General features: G+C 32.1%; 2 protein-coding genes across 3 annotated transcripts in view; both read right to left on the reverse strand.

Moving 5' to 3' along the window:
• rrh (retinal pigment epithelium-derived rhodopsin homolog) overlaps window positions 1-14,687 on the reverse strand; it is a 33,972-nt gene extending 19,285 nt beyond the window's left edge. Inside the window, exon 1 of the mRNA XM_041812155.1 lies at window positions 14,582-14,687. Within this exon, the coding sequence (XP_041668089.1) occupies window positions 14,582-14,687 (106 nt within the window). The remainder of the gene's footprint in view (window positions 1-14,581) is intronic.
• Window positions 14,688-16,722: 2,035 nt separating this feature from the next.
• The window catches only part of atp10d (ATPase phospholipid transporting 10D), a 71,079-nt gene continuing 64,966 nt past the window's right edge, over window positions 16,723-22,835 (reverse strand). For both annotated transcript variants that reach the window (XM_041812921.1, XM_041812920.1), the window contains exon 23: window positions 16,723-21,293. In XM_041812921.1, the coding sequence (XP_041668855.1) occupies window positions 21,101-21,293 (193 nt within the window). In that variant the 3' untranslated portion in view covers window positions 16,723-21,100. The remainder of the gene's footprint in view (window positions 21,294-22,835) is intronic.

Below are 22,835 nucleotides of genomic sequence, written 5' to 3' on the forward strand. Positions count from 1 at the left end.
AAAGCGAACCCCTTTCCGTCCTCGTAGTGCTTTCCGTGTATGTCCGTGAATGCGGCTCTGGCTTTGGCAACGCCGGGGTGTAGTCGGGTAGATGGCAATCCGCTTTCCATTGTAGGTCAAGGAGCTTTATCCCGGGCTCTTCTCAGGATCTCAACGGCGTCCCCATCATAGTGTAATTTAGCGATGATCACCCTTGGTCTTTCTCGGTCTCCGGGCTTTCTGGGCGCGAGGGTACGGTGCGAGCGGTCGATCTTTATGTCCCGGTCCATTTGTAGCGCTGTCTTTATGGCTGCGGAGACAGCTTCAGGTGAGCTGGAGCCTGGCTGCTCATCGATGCCAACTATCCGGATATTACAACGTCTCATTCTGCCCTCCATATCTTCACAGCGATCTCTTAGAGTTACCATCTGACTTTGAAGGCTGGTTACCGAAGTTCGTAACGACTCTACCTCGTCCGACCACGTAGATAATCCGCCCTTCATGTCCTGAATGTCCGTTAGCATGCGGTCCATCTCCGACCGAAAAGCTGTAGTGTTGTTAGCAATTTCCGACCGGACTGCTTTTAACTCTCCTTGAGCGCATCAAAATCTTCTGCGAGAGCATTTTTCAGTTCATCTCTTATGATTTTTGACAGCTCTCCTCGTAGCGAAGATAAGATGCTGGCTTTAATTTCTTCAGCGGTCATCTCTGTAGTTTTAGCTGGTGGTGATGAGGGTTGGTGTGAGTAACCAGGTGTCTGCGTGCTCAGTCTCGTGGTTCGTGTAGTAGGCCTTGGAGCATTGCCGCTGTATTTGAATTGTTGGAGCTTTTCCGCCATTCGGGACCACTTTGCTCGGATAATTCGAGTTCTAGTGTACAGACATTGGTGTCTACAAACTTTCTGACTAGTCCTCACATGAAAAAGCCGCTTTTTAAAGCAAATATTATCGATTCGGCAGGAGCTCGAAAGAACACGTCCTACTCCATGCTCGGCTCGCTAGCGCCCCCCCCTACAGCCTGGTTTTACACTAGAAATAAACTGGTTTACAGCCTGGTTAAACACTAGAAATAAACTGGTTTACAGCCTGGTTTTACACTAGAAATAAACTGGTTTACAGCCTGGTTTTATACTAGAAATAAACTGGTTTACAGCCTGGTTCTACACTAGGAATAAACTGGTTTACAGCCTGGTTCTACACTAGGAATAAACTGGTTTACAGCCTGGTTCTACACTAGGAATAAACTGGTTTACTGCCTGATTTTACACTAGAAATAAACTGGTTTACAGCCTGGTTAAACACTAGAAATAAACTGGTTTACAGCCTGGTTTTACACTAGAAATAAACTGGTTTACAGCCTGGTTCTACACTAGGAATAAACTGGTTTACAGCCTGGTTCTACACTAGGAATAAACTGGTTTACAGCCTGGTTCTACACTAGGAATAAACTGGTTTACAGCCTGGTTCTACACTAGGAATAAACTGGTTTACAGCCTGGTTTTACACTAGGAATAAACTGGTTTACAGCCTGGTTTTACACTAGGAATAAACTGGTTTACAGCCTGGTTCTTCACTAGAAATAAACTGGTTTACAGCCTGGTTCTTCACTAGGAATAAACTGGTTTACAGCCTGGTGCTACACTAGAAATAAACTGGTTTACAGCCTGGTTTTACACTAGAAATAAACTGCTTTACAGCCTGGTTTTACACTAGAAATAAACTGGTTTACAGCCTGGTTAAACACTAGGAATAAACTGGTTTACAGCCTGGTTCTACACTAGGAATAAACTGGTTTACAGCCTGGTTAAACACTAGAAATAAACTGGTTTACAGCCTGGTTTTACACTAGAAATAAACTGGTTTACAGCCTGGTTCTACACTAGGAATAAACTGGTTTACAGCCTGGTTCTACACTAGGAATAAACTGGTTTACAGCCTGGTTCTATACTAGGAATAAACTGGTTTACAGCCTGGTTCTACACTAGGAATAAACTGGTTTACAGCCTGGTTTTACACTAGAAATAAACTGGTTTACAGCCTGGTTCTTCACTAGAAATAAACTGGTTTACAGCCTGGTTCTTCACTAGAAATAAACTGGTTTACAGCCTGGTTCTACACTAGGAATAAACTGGTTTACAGCCTGGTTCTACACTAGAAATAAACTGGTTTACAGCCTGGTTCTACACTAGAAATAAACTGGTTTACAGCCTGGTTCTTCACTAGAAATAAACTGGTTTACAGCCTGGTTCTTCACTTGAAATAAACTGGTTTACAGCCTGGTTCTACACTAGGAATAAACTGGTTTACAGCCTGGTTCTACACTAGGAATAAACTGGTTTACAGCCTGGTTCTACACTAGGAATAAACTGGTTTACAGCCTGGTTCTACACTAGGAATAAACTGGTTTACAGCCTGGTTCAGAAACCAAACGTGTCTCCTTGGCTAGTGTCTTCATGTGCTCTCTGGGTACATGGGGTGGATTTTTTGTACCACAGTGGTTTAGATTATATTCAGGAAAAACTTCACTGCACTCTGATTGGCTGTCATTTGATTGACAGATAACTATGTTTCTGTCAACCAGAATGCTAGCTAGCTGACAGGAAATATAGCTTCGTGGGCGGGCCGTTAGGTTGATCCAAAGTTGGGTTGAGACCGTGATTTCAGTATGGAGGCCTCCACAGATCGGTTTTAGGAGCCGTTTGAGTCCACCTTTTGTCAGCAGACGGCTGACGTCACACAGGGTTCCAGTTCTTTCCACAGTCTGTGGTCAGTGTTGTTAAAATGCACGGCCACACTATGATGGCAGTGATGAAGGGGATTTAAAGATGAATCCCCGTCACTCACCTACAGAACATAATGTTAGACTTTATCATGATGATGGGAGACAGAAAAGTAGTCAGTGTGGAGAACCCTAACCTGTAGAGACAGGTGGATGTAGTCAGAATCTCTCACTCATTAAAACAGGAACTGGTGTTCACGTTCTGATCACGTCTGCAGACTGACGCTCAAACTTTCATCTGTCTATATTTTCTGGAGCAGCTTTGATTTTAAGTCCAAGTCATTTAAATGGATGATTGATGATTCAGCGCCTGCTGCTCCCTTCTTGCTCGCTCACCAGGACAGCTGGAGAGAGAGTATTCCCTCACACAGGTATTTAACAGAGTCCATTTTTTAAATAAATGTGGGTTTACATGAAGTCAGAATCATTTTCAGAAAAATGACCATTTAGCTGTTTTTATTTTATCTTGAATACATCATTTCTTATTCTAGCGTAATGCAGGACAGTTGTGATGCCAATGTTGTCTGAACAGCAGCAGATGTTAAATACTCAAACTGACTGAATATAATTCAATTATTATTTTAGGGTTTCACTTCCAGAAGCATTGTTTAGGCCAAGGCATTACTGGCATGGCTGTTCTGCTGTTGTCACTCTTGTGTAGCTTCTGTGGTTGCACACCGCCCTGCAGGCTCGTGCCTTTATATGGGCATGGGCGGGGTGTGCAGGTATACCTGCTTGGTCCTGTTCCTGTTGGATTGTTGTTTTAGTTTAGTTATCAGCTGTGACTCTAGCTGCTCCTAAAGAATGCACAGAGCGTCTTCTTCATCAGCTACCATCTCCTTGGTATGAGGACGACTCCATGTTTGCTCTTGTCAGAGGAGACCACAGATTCTCACTGCAGCTCTGTCTGTTAAATATCCCACAATTTTAAAGTCTCCTATATTTATCTGTAATGAGGACCAATATAAACACTTTTAAAGGCTCCTTTAATTATCTGTAATGAGGACCAATATAAACACTTTTAAAGTTGACTTTAATTGTCTGTAATGAGGATCAATATAAACACTTTTAAAGTCTCCTTTAATTATCTGTAATGAGGACCAATATAAACACTTTTAAAGTTGACTTTAATTGTCTGTAATGAGGACCAATATAAACACTTTTAAAGGCTCCTTTAATTATCTGTAATGAGGACCAATATAAACACTTTTAAAGGCTCCTTTAATTGTCTGTAATGAGGACCAATATAAACACTTTTAAAGGCTCCTTTAATTATCTGTAATGAGGATCAATATAAACACTTTTAAAGTTGACTTTAATTGTCTGTAATGAGGACCAATATAAACACTTTTAAAGGCTCCTTTAATTATCTGTAATGAGGACCAATATAAACACTTTTAAAGGCTCCTTTAATTATCTGTAATGAGGACCAATATAAACACTTTTAAAGGCTCCTTTAATTATCTGTAATGAGGACCAATATAAACACTTTTAAAGTTGACTTTAATTGTCTGTAATGAGGACCAATATAAACACTTTTAAAGGCTCCTTTAATTATCTGTAATGAGGACCAATATAAACACTTTTAAAGGCTCCTTTAATCGTCTGTAATGAGGACCAATATAAACACTTTTAAAGGCTCCTTTAATTATCTGTAATGAGGACCAATATAAACACTTTTAAAGGCTCCTTTAATTATCTGTAATGAGGACCAATATAAACACTTTTAAAGGCTCCTTTAATTATCTGTAATGAGGACCAATATAAACACTTTTAAAGTTGACTTTAATTGTCTGTAATGAGGACCAATATAAACACTTTTAAAGGCTCCTTTAATTATCTGTAATGAGGACCAATATAAACACTTTTAAAGGCTCCTTTAATTATCTGTAATGAGGACCAATATAAACACTTTTAAAGGCTCCTTTAATTGTCTGTAATGAGGACCAATATAAACACTTTTAAAGGCTCTTTAATTATCTGTAATGAGGACCAATATAAACACTTTTAAAGGCTCCTTTAATTATCTGTAATGAGGATCAATATAAACACTTTTAAAGGCTCCTTTAATTATCTGTAATGAGGACCAATATAAACACTTTTAAAGTTGACTTTAATTGTCTGTAATGAGGACCAATATAAACACTTTTAAAGGCTCCTTTAATTATCTGTAATGAGGACCAATATAAACACTTTTAAAGTTGACTTTAATTGTCTGTAATGAGGACCAATATAAACACTTTTAAAGGCTCCTTTAATTATCTGTAATGAGGACCAATATAAACACTTTTAAAGGCTCCTTTAATTGTCTGTAATGAGGACCAATATAAACACTTTTAAAGGCTCCTTTAATTGTCTGTAATGAGGACCAATATAAACACTTTTAAAGGCTCCTTTAATTATCTGTAATGAGGACCAATATAAACACTTTTAAAGGCTCCTTTAATTGTCTGTAATGAGGACCAATATAAACACTTTTAAAGGCTCCTTTAATTATCTGTAATGAGGATCAATATAAACACTTTTAAAGTTGACTTTAATTGTCTGTAATGAGGACCAATATAAACACTTTTAAAGGCTCCTTTAATTATCTGTAATGAGGACCAATATAAACACTTTTAAAGGCCTTTAATTATCTGTAATGAGGACCAATATAAACACTTTTAAAGGCTCCTTTAATTATCTGTAATGAGGACCAATATAAACACTTTTAAAGTTGACTTTAATTGTCTGTAATGAGGACCAATATAAACACTTTTAAAGGCTCCTTTAATTATCTGTAATGAGGACCAATATAAACACTTTTAAAGGCTCCTTTAATTATCTGTAATGAGGACCAATATAAACACTTTTAAAGGCTCCTTTAATTATCTGTAATGAGGACCAATATAAACACTTTTAAAGGCTCCTTTAATTATCTGTAATGAGGACCAATATAAACACTTTTAAAGGCTCCTTTAATTATCTGTAATGAGGACCAATATAAACACTTTTAAAGTTGACTTTAATTGTCTGTAATGAGGACCAATATAAACACTTTTAAAGGCTCCTTTAATTATCTGTAATGAGGACCAATATAAACACTTTTAAAGGCTCCTTTAATTATCTGTAATGAGGACCAATATAAACACTTTTAAAGGCTCCTTTAATTGTCTGTAATGAGGACCAATATAAACACTTTTAAAGGCTCCTTTAATTATCTGTAATGAGGACCAATATAAACACTTTTAAAGGCTCCTTTAATTATCTGTAATGAGGATCAATATAAACACTTTTAAAGGCTCCTTTAATTATCTGTAATGAGGACCAATATAAACACTTTTAAAGTTGACTTTAATTGTCTGTAATGAGGACCAATATAAACACTTTTAAAGGCTCCTTTAATTATCTGTAATGAGGACCAATATAAACACTTTTAAAGTTGACTTTAATTGTCTGTAATGAGGACCAATATAAACACTTTTAAAGGCTCCTTTAATTATCTGTAATGAGGACCAATATAAACACTTTTAAAGGCTCCTTTAATTGTCTGTAATGAGGACCAATATAAACACTTTTAAAGGCTCCTTTAATTGTCTGTAATGAGGACCAATATAAACACTTTTAAAGTCTACTTTAATTGTCTGTAATGAGGACCAATATAAACACTTTTAAAGGCTCCTTTAATTGTCTGTAATGAGGACCAATATAAACACTTTTAAAGGCTCCTTTAATTGTCTGTAATGAGGACCAATATAAACACTTTTAAAGGCTCCTTTAATTATCTGTAATGAGGACCAATATAAACACTTTTAAAGGCTCCTTTAATTATCTGTAATGAGGACCAATATAAACACTTTTAAAGTTGACTTTAATTATCTGTAATGAGGACCAATATAAACACTTTTAAAGGCTCCTTTAATTATCTGTAATGAGGACCAATATAAACACTTTTAAAGGCTCCTTTAATTGTCTGTAATGAGGACCAATATAAACACTTTTAAAGGCTCCTTTAATTGTCTGTAATGAGGACCAATATAAACACTTTTAAAGGCTCCTTTAATTATCTGTAATGAGGACCAATATAAACACTTTTAAAGGCTCCTTTAATTATCTGTAATGAGGACCAATATAAACACTTTTAAAGTTGACTTTAATTATCTGTAATGAGGACCAATATAAACACTTTTAAAGGCTCCTTTAATTATCTGTAATGAGGACCAATATAAACACTTTTAAAGTTGACTTTAATTGTCTGTAATGAGGATCAATATAAACACTTTTAAAGGCTCCTTTAATTATCTGTAATGAGGACCAATATAAACACTTTTAAAGGCTCACATTTATAAAAACATAAATCTTATGAATAAACAGGTGATTAAAGAAAATTGAGGGGATAAAGGCTCTTTAAATGGCCTTTGTTTTCATGCTGTAAAGAAAATCTAATTTTTATGTGAAGTAATGTCTCCAGGCTGCTTAAAAATCTAATCCACTGCATGTTAGAGATAAATATTTTACATTAATTTGTTTAAAAAGACTAGTTAAGATAAATATTTTACATTAATTTGTTTAAAAAGACTAGTTAAGATAAATATTTTACATTAATTCATTTAAAAAGACTAGTTAAGATAAATATTTTGCATTAATTTATTTAAAAAGACTGGTTAAGATTAATAATTTACATTAATTTATCTAAAAAGAGTAGTTCAGATAAATATTTTAAATTAATTTATCTAAAAAGACTAGTTAAGATAAATATTTTACATTAATTCATTTAAAAAGACTAGTTAAGATAAATATTTTGCATTAATTCATTTAAAAAGACTAGTTAAGATAAATATTTTACATTTATTCATTTAAAAAGACTAGTTAAGATGAATATTTTGCATTAATTTATTTAAAAAGAGTAGTTAAGATAAATATTTTGCATTAATTTATTTAAAAAGAGTAGTTAAGATAAATATTTTACATTAATTTATTTAAAAAGACTAGTTAAGATTAATATTTTACATTAATTTATTTAAAAAGAGTAGTTAAGATAAATATTTTGCATTAATTTATTTAAAAAGAGTAGTTAAGATAAATATTTTACATTAATTTATTTAAAAAGACTAGTTAAGATTAATATTTTACATTAATTTATTTAAAAAGACTAGTTAAGATAAATATTTTGCATTAATTTATTTAAAAAGACTAGTTAAGATAAATATTTTGCATTAATTCATTTAAAAAGAGTAGTTAAGATAAATATTTTGCATTAATTTATTTAAAAAGACTAGTTAAGATAAATATTTTGCATTAATTCATTTAAAAAGACTAGTTAAGATAAATATTTTGCATTAATTTATTTAAAAAGACTAGTTAAGATAAATATTTTGCATTAATTTATTTAAAAAGACTAGTTAAGATTAATATTTTACATTAATTTATCTAAAAAGACTAGTTATGATAAATATTTTACATTAATTTATTTAAAAAGACTAGTTAAGATAAATATTTTAAATTTATTCATTTAAAAAGACTAGTTAAGATAAATATTTTGCATTAATTTATTTAAAAAGAGTAGTTAAGATAAATATTTTACATTAATTTATTTAAAAAGACTAGTTAAGATAAATATTTTGCATTAATTCATTTAAAAAGACTAGTTAAGATAAATATTTTACATTAATTTATTTAAAAAGACTAGTTAAGATAAATATTTTGCATTAATTCATTTAAAAAGACTAGTTAAGATAAATATTTTGCATTAATTTATTTAAAAAGACTAGTTAAGATAAATATTTTGCATTAATTTATTTAAAAAGACTAGTTAAGATTAATATTTTACATTAATTTATCTAAAAAGACTAGTTATGATAAATATTTTACATTAATTTATTTAAAAAGACTAGTTAAGATAAATATTTTAAATTTATTCATTTAAAAAGACTAGTTAAGATAAATATTTTGCATTAATTTATTTAAAAAGACTAGTTAAGATAAATATTTTGCATTAATTTATTTAAAAAGACTAGTTAAGATAAATATTTTGCATTAATTTATTTAAAAAGACTAGTTAAGATAAATATTTTGCATTAATTTATTTAAAAAGACTAGTTAAGATAAATATTTTACATTAATTTGTTTAAAAAGACTAGTTAAGATAAATATTTTACATTAATTCATTTAAAAAGACTAGTTAAGATAAATATTTTGCATTAATTTATTTAAAAAGACTGGTTAAGATTAATAATTTACATTAATTTATCTAAAAAGAGTAGTTCAGATAAATATTTTACATTAATTTATCTAAAAAGACTAGTTAAGATAAATATTTTACATTAATTCATTTAAAAAGAGTAGTTAAGATAAATATTTTGCATTAATTTATTTAAAAAGACTAGTTAAGATAAATATTTTACATTTATTCATTTAAAAAGACTAGTTAAGATGAATATTTTGCATTAATTTATTTAAAAAGAGTAGTTAAGATAAATATTTTACATTAATTTATTTAAAAAGACTAGTTAAGATAAATATTTTACATTAATTTATTCAAAAAGACTAGTTAAGATTAATATTTTACATTTATTCATTTAAAAAGACTAGTTAAGATAAATATTTTGCATTAATTTATTTAAAAAGAGTAGTTAAGATAAATATTTTACATTAATTTATTTAAAAAGACTAGTTAAGATAAATATTTTGCATTAATTTATTTAAAAAGACTAGTTAAGATTAATATTTTACATTAATTTATTTAAAAAGACTAGTTAAGATAAATATTTTGCATTAATTCATTTAAAAAGAGTAGTTAAGATAAATATTTTGCATTAATTTATTTAAAAAGACTAGTTAAGATAAATATTTTGCATTAATTCATTTAAAAAGACTAGTTAAGATAAATATTTTGCATTAATTTATTTAAAAAGACTAGTTAAGATAAATATTTTGCATTAATTTATTTAAAAAGACTAGTTAAGATTAATATTTTACATTAATTTATCTAAAAAGACTAGTTATGATAAATATTTTACATTAATTTATTTAAAAAGACTAGTTAAGATAAATATTTTAAATTTATTCATTTAAAAAGACTAGTTAAGATAAATATTTTGCATTAATTTATTTAAAAAGAGTAGTTAAGATAAATATTTTACATTAATTTATTTAAAAAGACTAGTTAAGATAAATATTTTGCATTAATTCATTTAAAAAGACTAGTTAAGATAAATATTTTGCATTAATTTATTTAAAAAGACTAGTTAAGATGAATATTTTGCATTAATTCATTTAAAAAGAGTAGTTCAGATAAATATTTTGCATTAATTTATTTAAAAAGACTAGTTAAGATGAATATTTTGCATTAATTTATTTAAAAAGACTAGTTAAGATAAATATTTTGCATTAATTTATTTAAAAAGACTAGTTATGATAAATATTTTACATTAATTTATTTAAAAAGAGTAGTTAAGATAAATATTTTAAATTTATTCATTTAAAAAGACTAGTTAAGATAAATATTTTGCATTAATTTATTTAAAAAGACTAGTTAAGATAAATATTTTGCATTAATTTATTTAAAAAGACTAGTTAAGATAAATATTTTGCATTAATTTATTTAAAAAGACTAGTTAAGATAAATATTTTGCATTAATTTATTTAAAAAGACTAGTTAAGATAAATATTTTGCATTAATTTATTTAAAAAGACTAGTTAAGATGAATATTTTGCATTAATTTATTTAAAAAGAGTAGTTAAGATAAATATTTTGCATTAATTTATTTAAAAAGAGTAGTTAAGATAAATATTTTGCATTAATTTATTTAAAAAGAGTAGTTAAGATAAATATTTTACATTAATTTATTTAAAAAGACTAGTTAAGATGAATATTTTGCATTAATTCATTTAAAAAGAGTAGTTCAGATAAATATTTTGCATTAATTTATTTAAAAAGAGTAGTTAAGATAAATATTTTACATTAATTTATTTAAAAAGACTAGTTAAGATGAATATTTTGCATTAATTCATTTAAAAAGAGTAGTTCAGATAAATATTTTGCATTAATTTATTTAAAAAGACTAGTTAAGATGAATATTTTGCATTAATTCATTTAAAAAGAGTAGTTAAGATAAATATTTTACATTAATTTGTTTAAAAGACTAGTTAAGATGAATATTTTGCATTAATTCATTTAAAAAGACTAGTTAAGATAAATATTTTAAATTTATTCATTTAAAAAGACTAGTTAAGATAAATATTTTGCATTAATTTATTTAAAAAGACTAGTTAAGATAAATATTTTGCATTAATTTATTTAAAAAGATTAGTTAAGATAAATATTTTACATTTATTCATTTAAAAAGAGTAGTTAAGATAAATATTTTACATTTATTCATTTAAAAAGACTAGTTAAGATAAATATTTTGCATTAATTTATTTAAAAAGACTAGTTAAGATAAATATTTTGCATTAATTTATCTAAAAAGACTAGTTAAGATAAATATTTTACATTAATTTATTTAAAAAGACTAGTTAAGACAAATATTTTGCATTAATTTATTTAAAAAGACTAGTTAAGATAAATATTTTGCATTAATTTATTTAAAAAGACTAGTTAAGATAAATATTTTGCATTAATTTATTTAAAAAGACTAGTTAAGATAAATATTTTGCATTGATTTATCTATAAAGACTAGTTAAGATAAATATTTTACATTAATTCATTTAAAAAGACTAGTTAAGATAAATATTTTACATTAATTTATCTAAAAAGAGCAGTTCAGATAAATATTTTGCATTAATTTATCTAAAAAGAGTAGTTAAGATAAATATTTTACATTAATTTATTTAAAAAGACTAGTTAAGATAAATATTTTAAATTTATCCATTTAAAAAGACTAGTTAAGATAAATATTTTACATTAATTCATTTAAAAAGACTAGTTATGATAAATATTTTACATTAATTTATCTAAAAAGACTAGTTAAGATAAATATTTTACATTAATTCATTTAAAAAGACTAGTTAAGATAAATATTTTACATTAATTCATTTAAAAAGACTAGTTATGATAAATATTTTACATTAATTTATCTAAAAAGACTAGTTAAGATAAATATTTTACATTAATTTATCTAAAAAGAGTAGTTCAGATAAATATTTTGCATTAATTTATTTAAAAAGACTAGTTAAGATAAATATTTTGCATTAATTTATTTAAAAAGAGTAGTTAAGATAAATATTTTGCATTAATTTATTTAAAAAGACTAGTTAAGATAAATATTTTGCATTAATTTATTTAAAAAGACTAGTTAAGATAAATATTTTGCATTAATTTATTTAAAAAGACTAGTTAAGATAAATATTTTGCATTAATTCATTTAAAAAGAGTAGTTCAGATAAATATTTTGCATTAATTCATTTAAAAAGAGTAGTTCAGATAAATATTTTGCATTAATTCATTTAAAAAGACTAGTTAAGATAAATATTTTGCATTAATTTATTTAAAAAGACTAGTTAAGATAAATATTTTAAATTTATTCATTTAAAAAGACTAGTTAAGATAAATATTTTGCATTAATTTATTTAAAAAGACTAGTTAAGATAAATATTTTGCATTAATTTATTTAAAAAGACTAGTTAAGATAAATATTTTAAATTTATTCATTTAAAAAGAGTAGTTAAGATAAATATTTTGCATTAATTCATTTAAAAAGACTAGTTAAGATAAATATTTTGCATTAATTTATTTAAAAAGACTAGTTAAGATAAATATTTTACATTAATTTATTTAAAAAGACTAGTTAAGATAAATATTTTACATTAATTTATTTAAAAAGACTAGTTAAGATAAATATTTTGCATTAATTCATTTAAAAAGACTAGTTAAGATAAATATTTTGCATTAATTTATTTAAAAAGACTAGTTAAGATAAATATTTTACATTTATTCATTTAAAAAGAGTAGTTAAGATAAATATTTTACATTAATTTATTTAAAAAGACTAGTTAAGATAAATATTTTGCATTAATTCATTTAAAAAGACTAGTTAAGATAAATATTTTGCATTAATTTATTTAAAAAGACTAGTTAAGATAAATATTTTGCATTGATTTATCTATAAAGACTAGTTAAGATAAATATTTTACATTAATTCATTTAAAAAGACTAGTTAAGATAAATATTTTACATTAATTTATCTAAAAAGAGCAGTTCAGATAAATATTTTGCATTAATTTATCTAAAAAGAGTAGTTAAGATAAATATTTTACATTAATTTATTTAAAAAGACTAGTTAAGATAAATATTTTAAATTTATCCATTTAAAAAGACTAGTTAAGATAAATATTTTACATTAATTCATTTAAAAAGACTAGTTATGATAAATATTTTACATTAATTTATCTAAAAAGACTAGTTAAGATAAATATTTTACATTAATTTATCTAAAAAGAGTAGTTCAGATAAATATTTTACATTAATTTATCTAAAAAGAGTAGTTAAGATAAATATTTTACATTAATTCATTTAAAAAGACTAGTTAAGATAAATATTTTACATTAATTCATTTAAAAAGACTAGTTATGATAAATATTTTACATTAATTTATCTAAAAAGACTAGTTAAGATAAATATTTTACATTAATTTATCTAAAAAGAGTAGTTCAGATAAATATTTTGCATTAATTTATTTAAAAAGACTAGTTAAGATAAATATTTTGCATTAATTTATTTAAAAAGAGTAGTTAAGATAAATATTTTGCATTAATTTATTTAAAAAGACTAGTTAAGATAAATATTTTGCATTAATTTATTTAAAAAGACTAGTTAAGATAAATATTTTGCATTAATTTATTTAAAAAGACTAGTTAAGATAAATATTTTGCATTAATTTATTTAAAAAGACTAGTTAAGATAAATATTTTACATTTATTCATTTAAAAAGAGTAGTTAAGATAAATATTTTGCATTAATTCATTTAAAAAGACTAGTTAAGATAAATATTTTAAATTTATTCATTTAAAAAGAGTAGTTAAGATAAATATTTTGCATTAATTCATTTAAAAAGACTAGTTAAGATAAATATTTTGCATTAATTTATTTAAAAAGACTAGTTAAGATAAATATTTTACATTTATTCATTTAAAAAGAGTAGTTAAGATAAATATTTTACATTAATTTATTTAAAAAGACTAGTTAAGATAAATATTTTAAATTTATTCATTTAAAAAGAGTAGTTAAGATAAATATTTTGCATTAATTCATTTAAAAAGACTAGTTAAGATAAATATTTTGCATTAATTTATTTAAAAAGACTAGTTAAGATAAATATTTTACATTTATTCATTTAAAAAGAGTAGTTAAGATAAATATTTTGCATTAATTCATTTAAAAAGACTAGTTAAGATAAATATTTTGCATTAATTTATTTAAAAAGACTAGTTAAGATAAATATTTTACATTTATTCATTTAAAAAGACTAGTTAAGATAAATATTTTACATTTATTCATTTAAATCCACTCAGTCCTCCTCATTAATTGTTGTTTTTTTTTAAATCAGTGTGTATTTTTTTTATGAGTGTTTTAAAGCGGACACAGACCAGGGATTTTCTGGGTCATTAGCAGTTAATGCCCTGTAGCTTTGTTCATGTTTCATCTTTACTAGCCTGAATATTCTCTTTTGACTCCTTATGTAAAAGTCTAACCTCTAAACTGCAGATGGTTTTCATGCTGCCTTGACTACATTTGTCCTTCCAGTGAATAAATGCGGACCTACAGGAACATGGCTGCTACTGAAACAGAACATGTGGACTAATAAACACATGAAACTGGATTGAGACCAGCATGGGTTCTTCTTACCTGCAGTGAGGAGATATCCAGCCACGATGTTGTGCTCCAGCTGGGTGAAAGCACTCTTCCCCCCATAAGGAACGTCTGAAATGTTGACTCCAGAGTCTGGCCCCATCTCTCTGCAGACAAAACAAAGAAATGCTGGATGGTGAAACGGCGGTGTGACTGAAAAAGCTGACAGAAAAGAGATGCAGAATGCTCCTGGTAGCTCAGACCTGTAGGCTGTGGTTGTTGGGGGGGGGGTCAGGGGGATTATTACATACCACCGCTCCCCCATCCACATTATTAGGAGGCATTTTGTACCAAACACAGTCGGCAAGGCTGCAGCAGCGAGGATTAACGCTCACGTGGAGTTAGCTGCAGGTTTGGCTCTCACCAATCAGCTTTGACATTACAAAACTAAAGTTGTTTAAAGCTTCAGACTATTTACAACACGGAGGGTCCGGACTGTGGAGCTAAGGCCGGGTACTGAGGGGGGCCTACTGCACCGTTAGGGTACAGCCAGTCTCATTTATTTAGGGGGAAGCCAGCCTACCCATCCTGGTCTGAGGTGAGGAGGGTCAGAAACACACGACTTTAAAATCATTAAAAATAAAGTTTAGGAGTCAAAGATTTAAATCTGAGTGAGATGCTGCAGCATGACCTTAACTCTTAGACCTCCTCTGGCATTTTTCTACATTTTTCTCAACTTTTGTGTTTTTTTAAGTTACTTTTACTGTCATTTTGGCTGTGTTGTTGCTAAATGTCTAAGACTCTACTAAAAAGCCCCCTCTCTGCTAGCATGTGGAAAATTATTATTTTGTGTTTTTCTAAGAAATAATAATTAACTTTAAACTGGCATTTAAATGGTTAAAATCCTGAGAATGATTTAATGTTTGGTAGTTTTGAGCAGATCTGAAGTTGTTTAAGACATTCATGAATAAAAACAGAAAAACATATTGATGTGATGATTTAATGGCAGTTTTTTGCACTGAAGGAGTCCAGAGGGTGGGAAATAGGAGGAGGGAACAAAAGGGTTCTTGGTAATAAATCTTTTACTGTTGGAAAGCCTTTAGTTTAGTTTATTCACCTTTAAATGGAGCCACATTTGTAAGAACATGCATGTGTGGGATGAGCAGCAGAGCACCAGTATGGTCACACACTGCTGTGGGAGGAATCCCATTCTTCCACCAGCATCAGTCACAGGTCAGCCAGTGTGGTTAAATAAATGGTTTCAATGCTAATATGTCTACTCTTCAGCCGTTATTCATCAAATCCACCAAACACCAACAACATTATTATTGTGACAACAGTACCTACTTTAGTGCTTTATTTAGAAACAGGCTGGTTTGTTTGGTAGACTGCTGTTTGTTTGAATGGCCACAGGGTGGCGCACACTCCCGCTGTTCTGAGCCTCTCATCACTGTATGGTCATGTGGACGGCAGTATGACTGATATATCACTCAGTAGCCTATTTATTATAAACTAGATGATTAATTCTGAAGTTTGTGGACATTTAATTGGTCACTATCAATTATTCACATTGATATATATTTTTAGAAATGATCACAGCAGTGCTGATTTAGATGTATTGATTTTTTGTCTCATACATGGTTATCTCTGTGTTGAGGTAACCTTATTTTATTTTTGGTTTTTACAGGACAGACTATGACAGAGAGACCATAGTGCTCCAAACTAAAAAGGGAATAAGCTGAGTTAAAAACAGACCTATGGAAATAAAGGCAAGACAAAATGAGGATAAAAGTAAGAAAACTTTTAAATATTTCTCTATTCTTCTTGTCACATTGTCTTTATTCACCTTTATTCTAAGCGCTCGCTCTGTAGGAACGACTGAAATGCCTGAAGGATCATTGATGGTGTCAGTTTAGAGAAATTGCCATTTTATAATCTGTCAGATTTATGTAGCTCTGAAATGTTTCCTTTTTTTCTTGTTTTGTATACTGAAATAATCCTCCACACCATCTGCAAAGGAAAAATAAAAAGTTCAACTGGCACAGGATCCAGTTTCTAAATGTGCGCTCAGCATCAGTGGTTCTGTGAATCTGGAACTGAACAGCACTGAAAAACATTTAGTGAGTAATGTGAACACAGAAGATTTGAACATCCTGTTTATTGCATTGTCTTTAAAAGAACAAAGAAACAGACGTGTATCATACATTCATTAAAAAAGTCATTAAACTAAATAAAAATCTCCATCAGTGACTGCACAGGCTTCTGCTGAAAGGCTGACGTCTGACAGTGCTGCATCAAAGTTAAGGCTTTAGGAGTAAATTCATGTTATTGGCTGGTTTGGTACACAGACGTGCTCAGAGGAACATAAAAACAGCTCGTCTTCATCACATCATTCACGTCCAGACCCAAACCGCTGCTGTTAGAGAATGTGGACGACAGCGAATAAATATAAAGGATCAAAAATGGAGTCAGTATGACTCAGAGATTAATCTTTCATCTACCTGCACCAGAGCAGGTAAACACAAACCAGGCCGCTCGATAAAACATGATCAAATCTGTAAACACATTCACTACACACTCCAGGGTTTAACCTCACACAGTCCTGATTTAAAGACATGCCAGTTTAGAGGACGCACAGGCACTTTACATTCACCAGAGAACAACACAAGCAGCCCTTCTCTTCATTTTCTAAATCTCATCTGAAAATAAATTCAACAGGCTGATTTGTCGCCACCTGCAGGAAGATGCCAACATTGCAAAATAAAGACAGAACGAGAGTGCTGATTTTTGAAAAACCATATCTGAGAATTTAACCTGATCTGATTCAGCAGCAGTGATCGCAGCTCAGCTCTGTTTGTGTGCATGAATTCAACAGACTACATCAGGACTCAGAGCCTCGTTCATTGACGCTGAAACAAGCAAAGAGGGATGACTCCCTCATGGTTTCAACCCACATGTCTGGAAATAATAGTAATCTCACAAAGACGGAAATCCAAGTCAGATCTCAAGTCTTTGAGGGCAGCAGCAAGTCCAAGTCAAATCTTTTATAAAGATAACTAAACCCAGAGTTTTGGCTGAGAGGCATCTACCCTGTGATAAAAAACAAGCTGAACAGCGTCATGGATACATCCAGTTATTCCAGAGATATGCTCTCTGTTCCACCCTGAGTTTGCACGTGTGTCCTGCTGCATCGTGGATACAACTGTGGATATACTTGCCCATATGTGATGTAAGCTACTGGAGGACATGATGGAGAGGCCACAACCTGATGTGTGGGATGTGAACTACAGAGTGAATATGGTGGTAATTCTGAGCTTCACACTAATAACATAAGCATCAATAGTTAACAACAGATCAGCTCAGACTGAACACTAGTGGTCAGATCATCGTTTTCCTCCATGGATGAACGTAACGCTCCTGGTGTATTGGTTTAATTCGTTAGTGTGTTAACTGGTGACTTTCAGTCGACTGTGTTTGTAGATGTTGTTACAGCAGCTGATGAAAAGATTTTTACAGGTTTAAATGTCAGTTGAAAAAATAGAATTTATCGTCCCCAGCTGGTTTGACAGACATGTTTGTCTCTGTGCAGTGACGACTCATCAGAAAGATGTGGAGAACTGTGGACTTGGTTTATCAGCCATCGTTGTCTCTGGTGCCGACTGTTACACCTTCACCTCTACATGTGACATCTCATGTCTGTTAATTTTTAAGTGAGTGAATAGCAGATGCAACAAACCAAAGCTATACATGCGTCCACAAACGGTCCATGTGACACACCTGCACACACACTCACTGATTAGCAGCTTCAGCTACCTCAGAGTGACGATGGTTCCAGCAGGAGATTGTTAAAGGTCCCATATTTAACCCTTTAAGACAAGTTTATAACGTTCTCAGAGGTCCCTTAGACATGCCTGTGGAGTTTGTTTCTGTAAAAACACTCCAGTATTGATGTTTGCATGTCTAAAAACCCCTCTGTTTCAGCCCTGCTCAGAACCAGCTGTTTCTGTGGTGTAAATGTTACTGAGCTGTCTGACTCCGCCCCTCTCAGGAAATGGATGTGGCTTAATGGGTGTGGCCAGCTGAGAGGGGCCCATATTATTGTTAGAAAAGCCTGAAAAGTGTATTTTGCATATGTGACCTCTAAAAGTGTAGCAGATGAATGATCTTAAGAAAAAAAAACACGATACTAAGATCTATACCTGAGTGTTACAGCACTGATGTTTAACGCCACCACAAATGTGAACTGTTGCTGCCGCTGACGTTCAGTCTTATTTTACCACTGAGGGTCTGCAGTTTTCATGCTGAGCGGCTTTCTCAGCACCGTGTGTTCCCTGCATGTGTTTGCACATCTACTAGCTATAATACGGTAGCTGAGCTCAGCCTGTGCTAGTAGTTGAGACAGACTTACTGCAGCACTTCACAAGGCTTATGCCTTTATAGGAAACTCCCCTCCAGTCCTCTTTAAACGCAGAATATGTCCTAATGACAACGAAAAGCAAGCGCCAGATTTCAACACCATCAGGTTCATGCAGCAGGTGAAGCTGCTGCATTTGAGGTACAGTGTTAGAAATAAGCAAGCTCTGTTAGAACATAGGTAGCACGTAGGTAGAACATGGGTAGAACATAGGTGGAACGTAGGTAGAACATGGGTAGAACATAGGTAGAACATGGGTAGAACATGGCTAGAACACAGGTAGAACATAGGTAGAACATGGGTAGAACATAGGTAGAACATGGGTAGAACATAGGTGGAACGTAGGTAGAACATGGGTAGAACATAGGTAGAACATGGGTAGAACATAACTAGAACATGGGTTGAACATGGGTAGAACATAACTAGAACATGGGTAGAACATGGGTAGAACATAACTAGAACATGGGTAGAACATAACTAGAACATGGGTTGAACATGGGTAGAACATAACTAGAACATGGGTAGAACATGGGTAGAACATAACTAGAACATGGGTAGAACATGGGTAGAACATAGGTAGAACATGGGTAGAACATAGGTAGAACATGGGTAGAACACAGGTAGAACACAGGTAGAACATGGGTAGAACATGGGTAGAACACAGGTAGAACATGGGTAGAACACAGGTAGAACATGGGTAGAACATAGGTAGAACACAGGTAGAACACAGGTAGAACATAGGTAGAACATAACTAGAACATGGGTAGGCAGGAGCTAATGCTATAAAGCAGCAGACCGCTACATAACAGTGCTGAACGCTGTATCAGAGTTCATATCTAACATGGGACGCTGTACAGTAATCAGCTGGCCCGTCCCTAAGCCCCCTTGGTCACTCTCGAGCTTTCACACCCAGCATATTGAATTTGAAGTTTCCCACTTTATTAGTAGGATTGAAATATCACAGAAAAAAATGTTTACAATAAGCTTGTTCATTCACAGCATTTGTGGGAGGAATAATTCTAGCAGGGTTAACGTTAGCCTGTATGTACCTATGGTTTATACGTGTTCTGTAGCATGTCGCTAATTCAGGCAGCGAAAAATTCATGGCATCAAGACTGAGGACATCATGCAACATTTGGCTTCAGTGAAGTTTAAAACTACCAAAAACTATGGCAGGGTGGGGTTAGGTTAAAAATGGCATGAAGGGTTTTGATGTAATCGTTGATGAATGATATACTGAGGCTGAAGCCTGGAGGACTGCAGACAGCTTAGCAACATAAACAGAACCGAGGGGGGGTGGAGGGAATGTGCCGGCAAAGTTACGACGAAGTAGTCCTGGCAGAAAAGTGGTCCGTGCCTGTCTGACGGGAGGATGCACCAAACACTCTCTCCATCTCTGTTGGCTTCTGCAGCAGGTTCAGCAGGTCATGTTTCTATGAAGCGTAAGTGGGGATGAAGCGGTCCCCTCCTGCGCTAGCTGAGGAGGTCGTAACAGAAGGAATACAGAGACGGGACAGGGCCAGCGGAGTCAGCGCTGTGTGCATGTCTGCGTGTTCAGCTCCTTCTGTGCTCTCATGCTTCTGCAACACCATAACACAACTCAAATCAACACACAGAAACCAACAGTACGCTGTTCATGAGGCAAACCCTGAGGCCCCTGAAGTATTACTGTTTGTGTTTAATGGTTAAGGATGGTGATCTTAAAAGGTCAAAAGGTAAAAACGATACTTGGCGGCCAGCGCAGGTATCATCTACGGTGTGAAGCTGCTCTGAGTGATGTGCTGATGCCAAAAGTTTCTTCTGATGGGAATGAAGGATACTTTTCTAATGATTTTAAAACGTCAACAATAAAAACAAAACTACTGAGCACAAGTCCTGAACGTGGAATCAAAGTGGAGTCCAGTCTGAAGTCATACCTGTGTGAATGGACTCTGAAACTGAAGTCTCTATCTCAGGTGTTTCCCTGGTTCTGTTCCCATAAAGGCACAGTGAGGTATTTTAATGTTCAGATTCCTCAGAAGTCAAACATGTCTGATTTTTCTTGAAGCTACTCAGGCTTACACAGAGCTTCAGCAGACGATAAATACGAGTGAAGTCTTGGTCACCTATAGAGGTGGTAGTGATTGGACCTGCAGCTCTCTGACTCTGTGTGTTAAAGGAGGTCAGGAAACAACCGAGGCTGTGTTTGGATCCAGACCGGGGTTATCCGCACAAACAGGCACTCTGTTGGCCGGGGAGCGACTCGTGTTCCAGCGCTGCATCCTCCTGCGATACCTCTCTGAGTCTTTGTCCATCTGAGCTGATCTCAGAGCAGCAGAGGAGTGGAGGGTGTTGTGGAGAACTCGAAACAGCAGCCTGAGGAGGAGAACAGGCAGGACAGAGTGTCAGAATAACGGTCAGAGCAGTGAATATTTCATTAAGTACAGAACATTTAACAGAAGGTTAGCCAACACCATGACACCCTGCGATTAGTTATCATTCACAGGCTTTTATAATGTGTTTGGCTCTGACCTCATCAATCAATACATTAACCCTTTACCTATTGAGTCTAAAAACGGACATATTTAGTTATTCTGGCTGTAAAATAGTCAGGAAATGCCCTAAGTCTGAGAGCTTTGCTCCCTTTTCCCAGGAGTACTTGAACTTGACTTTTCAACATCTGGTTAATGATTATTGCTCATTATATGGAATTGTCAGCAGTTTAAAAGAAGAAAAACACAAAAACAGATTTGTTTTTCATGGCCTATATGAGAAGAAATGTTGTTATTGCTCATGAAGTTTTGATTTGACATTTGAAATTTGAACCTATACATGTTTAGAACAATCAGCAGTCATTTTTGGAGTCTAGGACTCTGGGTTTGCAAAACAGTGCAAAAGATAACTATATACATAGGCCACAGTTAGTGCAAATAAAGGTGGGAAAACGCATTCTCAACATTCTCAGTAACAGATTGTTATTGCACATGACAGACACGCACAGATGCCACTATCTAACGCTATTTTTGAAAACAAAACACCACTCTCGCTCGCTCTCCTTTTACTCTCTTCCTTATACTTGTCTTCTGCCAAAGCTGCCGTTTTTGCGGTGCTGTTCGACATTACCATAATAAATATACCACACATCTTATATTGCCGGAAAGCACATATTCTCAGCTCTCTGTCAGCGATTTTTTAGATTGAGCAACCTTTCGAGGAGTTACAGTGTTGAGAATCCGTGTAGTGGTCTCGCATTACTTCTAGTGTTTTGCTATGAATGCCCACGTCATATGGTTGTGAGTACCGTAATGAACCATATATGTGCGCATGCCCACAATTCTCAGCTTTCCAACACTGTTGGAATTTTTCTGATGGGACAAACTTTGACAGAGTTATGGTAATAATACTCTGGACATATAAAACACAGCGCCGGCACAGTAGGTAAAGGGTTAAAGGGGACATAGTTAACCCTTTAGGACAGGTTTATATCGGTCTCAGAGGTCCCCTAAACATGCCTGTGAAGTTTGTTTCTGTAAAAACACTCCAGTATTGATTTCTGCATGTCTAAAAACTCCTCTGTTTCAGCCCTGCTCAGAACCAGCTGTTTCTGTGTCTGTGGCTTTAAATGTTAATGAGCTGTCTGACTCCGCCCCTGACCCCACCCCTCTCAGGACATGGATGTGGCTCAATGGGTGTGGCTCTCCTGATCTTCCTCTCAGCTGGCACCTGAGAGGAGGGTCAGCAAGCTGTCAGTCATGGTTCTGGTTCCCAACCTCTAGTTCCCAACTAAAAGACCCCCCAGCTTGTATTTAAGGAGAGCTAAGCCCCCCCCCCCATCATAGCACGCCTACATATTTAATAAGTTCTCACCAAAAGATCTATTACGACGGCATACAAGGACCACTTTTTGAAAAAAATAAA

The sequence above is a fragment of the Cheilinus undulatus genome, linkage group 18 (assembly GCF_018320785.1).
Source record: "Cheilinus undulatus linkage group 18, ASM1832078v1, whole genome shotgun sequence".
NCBI lineage: Eukaryota > Metazoa > Chordata > Actinopteri > Labriformes > Labridae > Cheilinus > Cheilinus undulatus.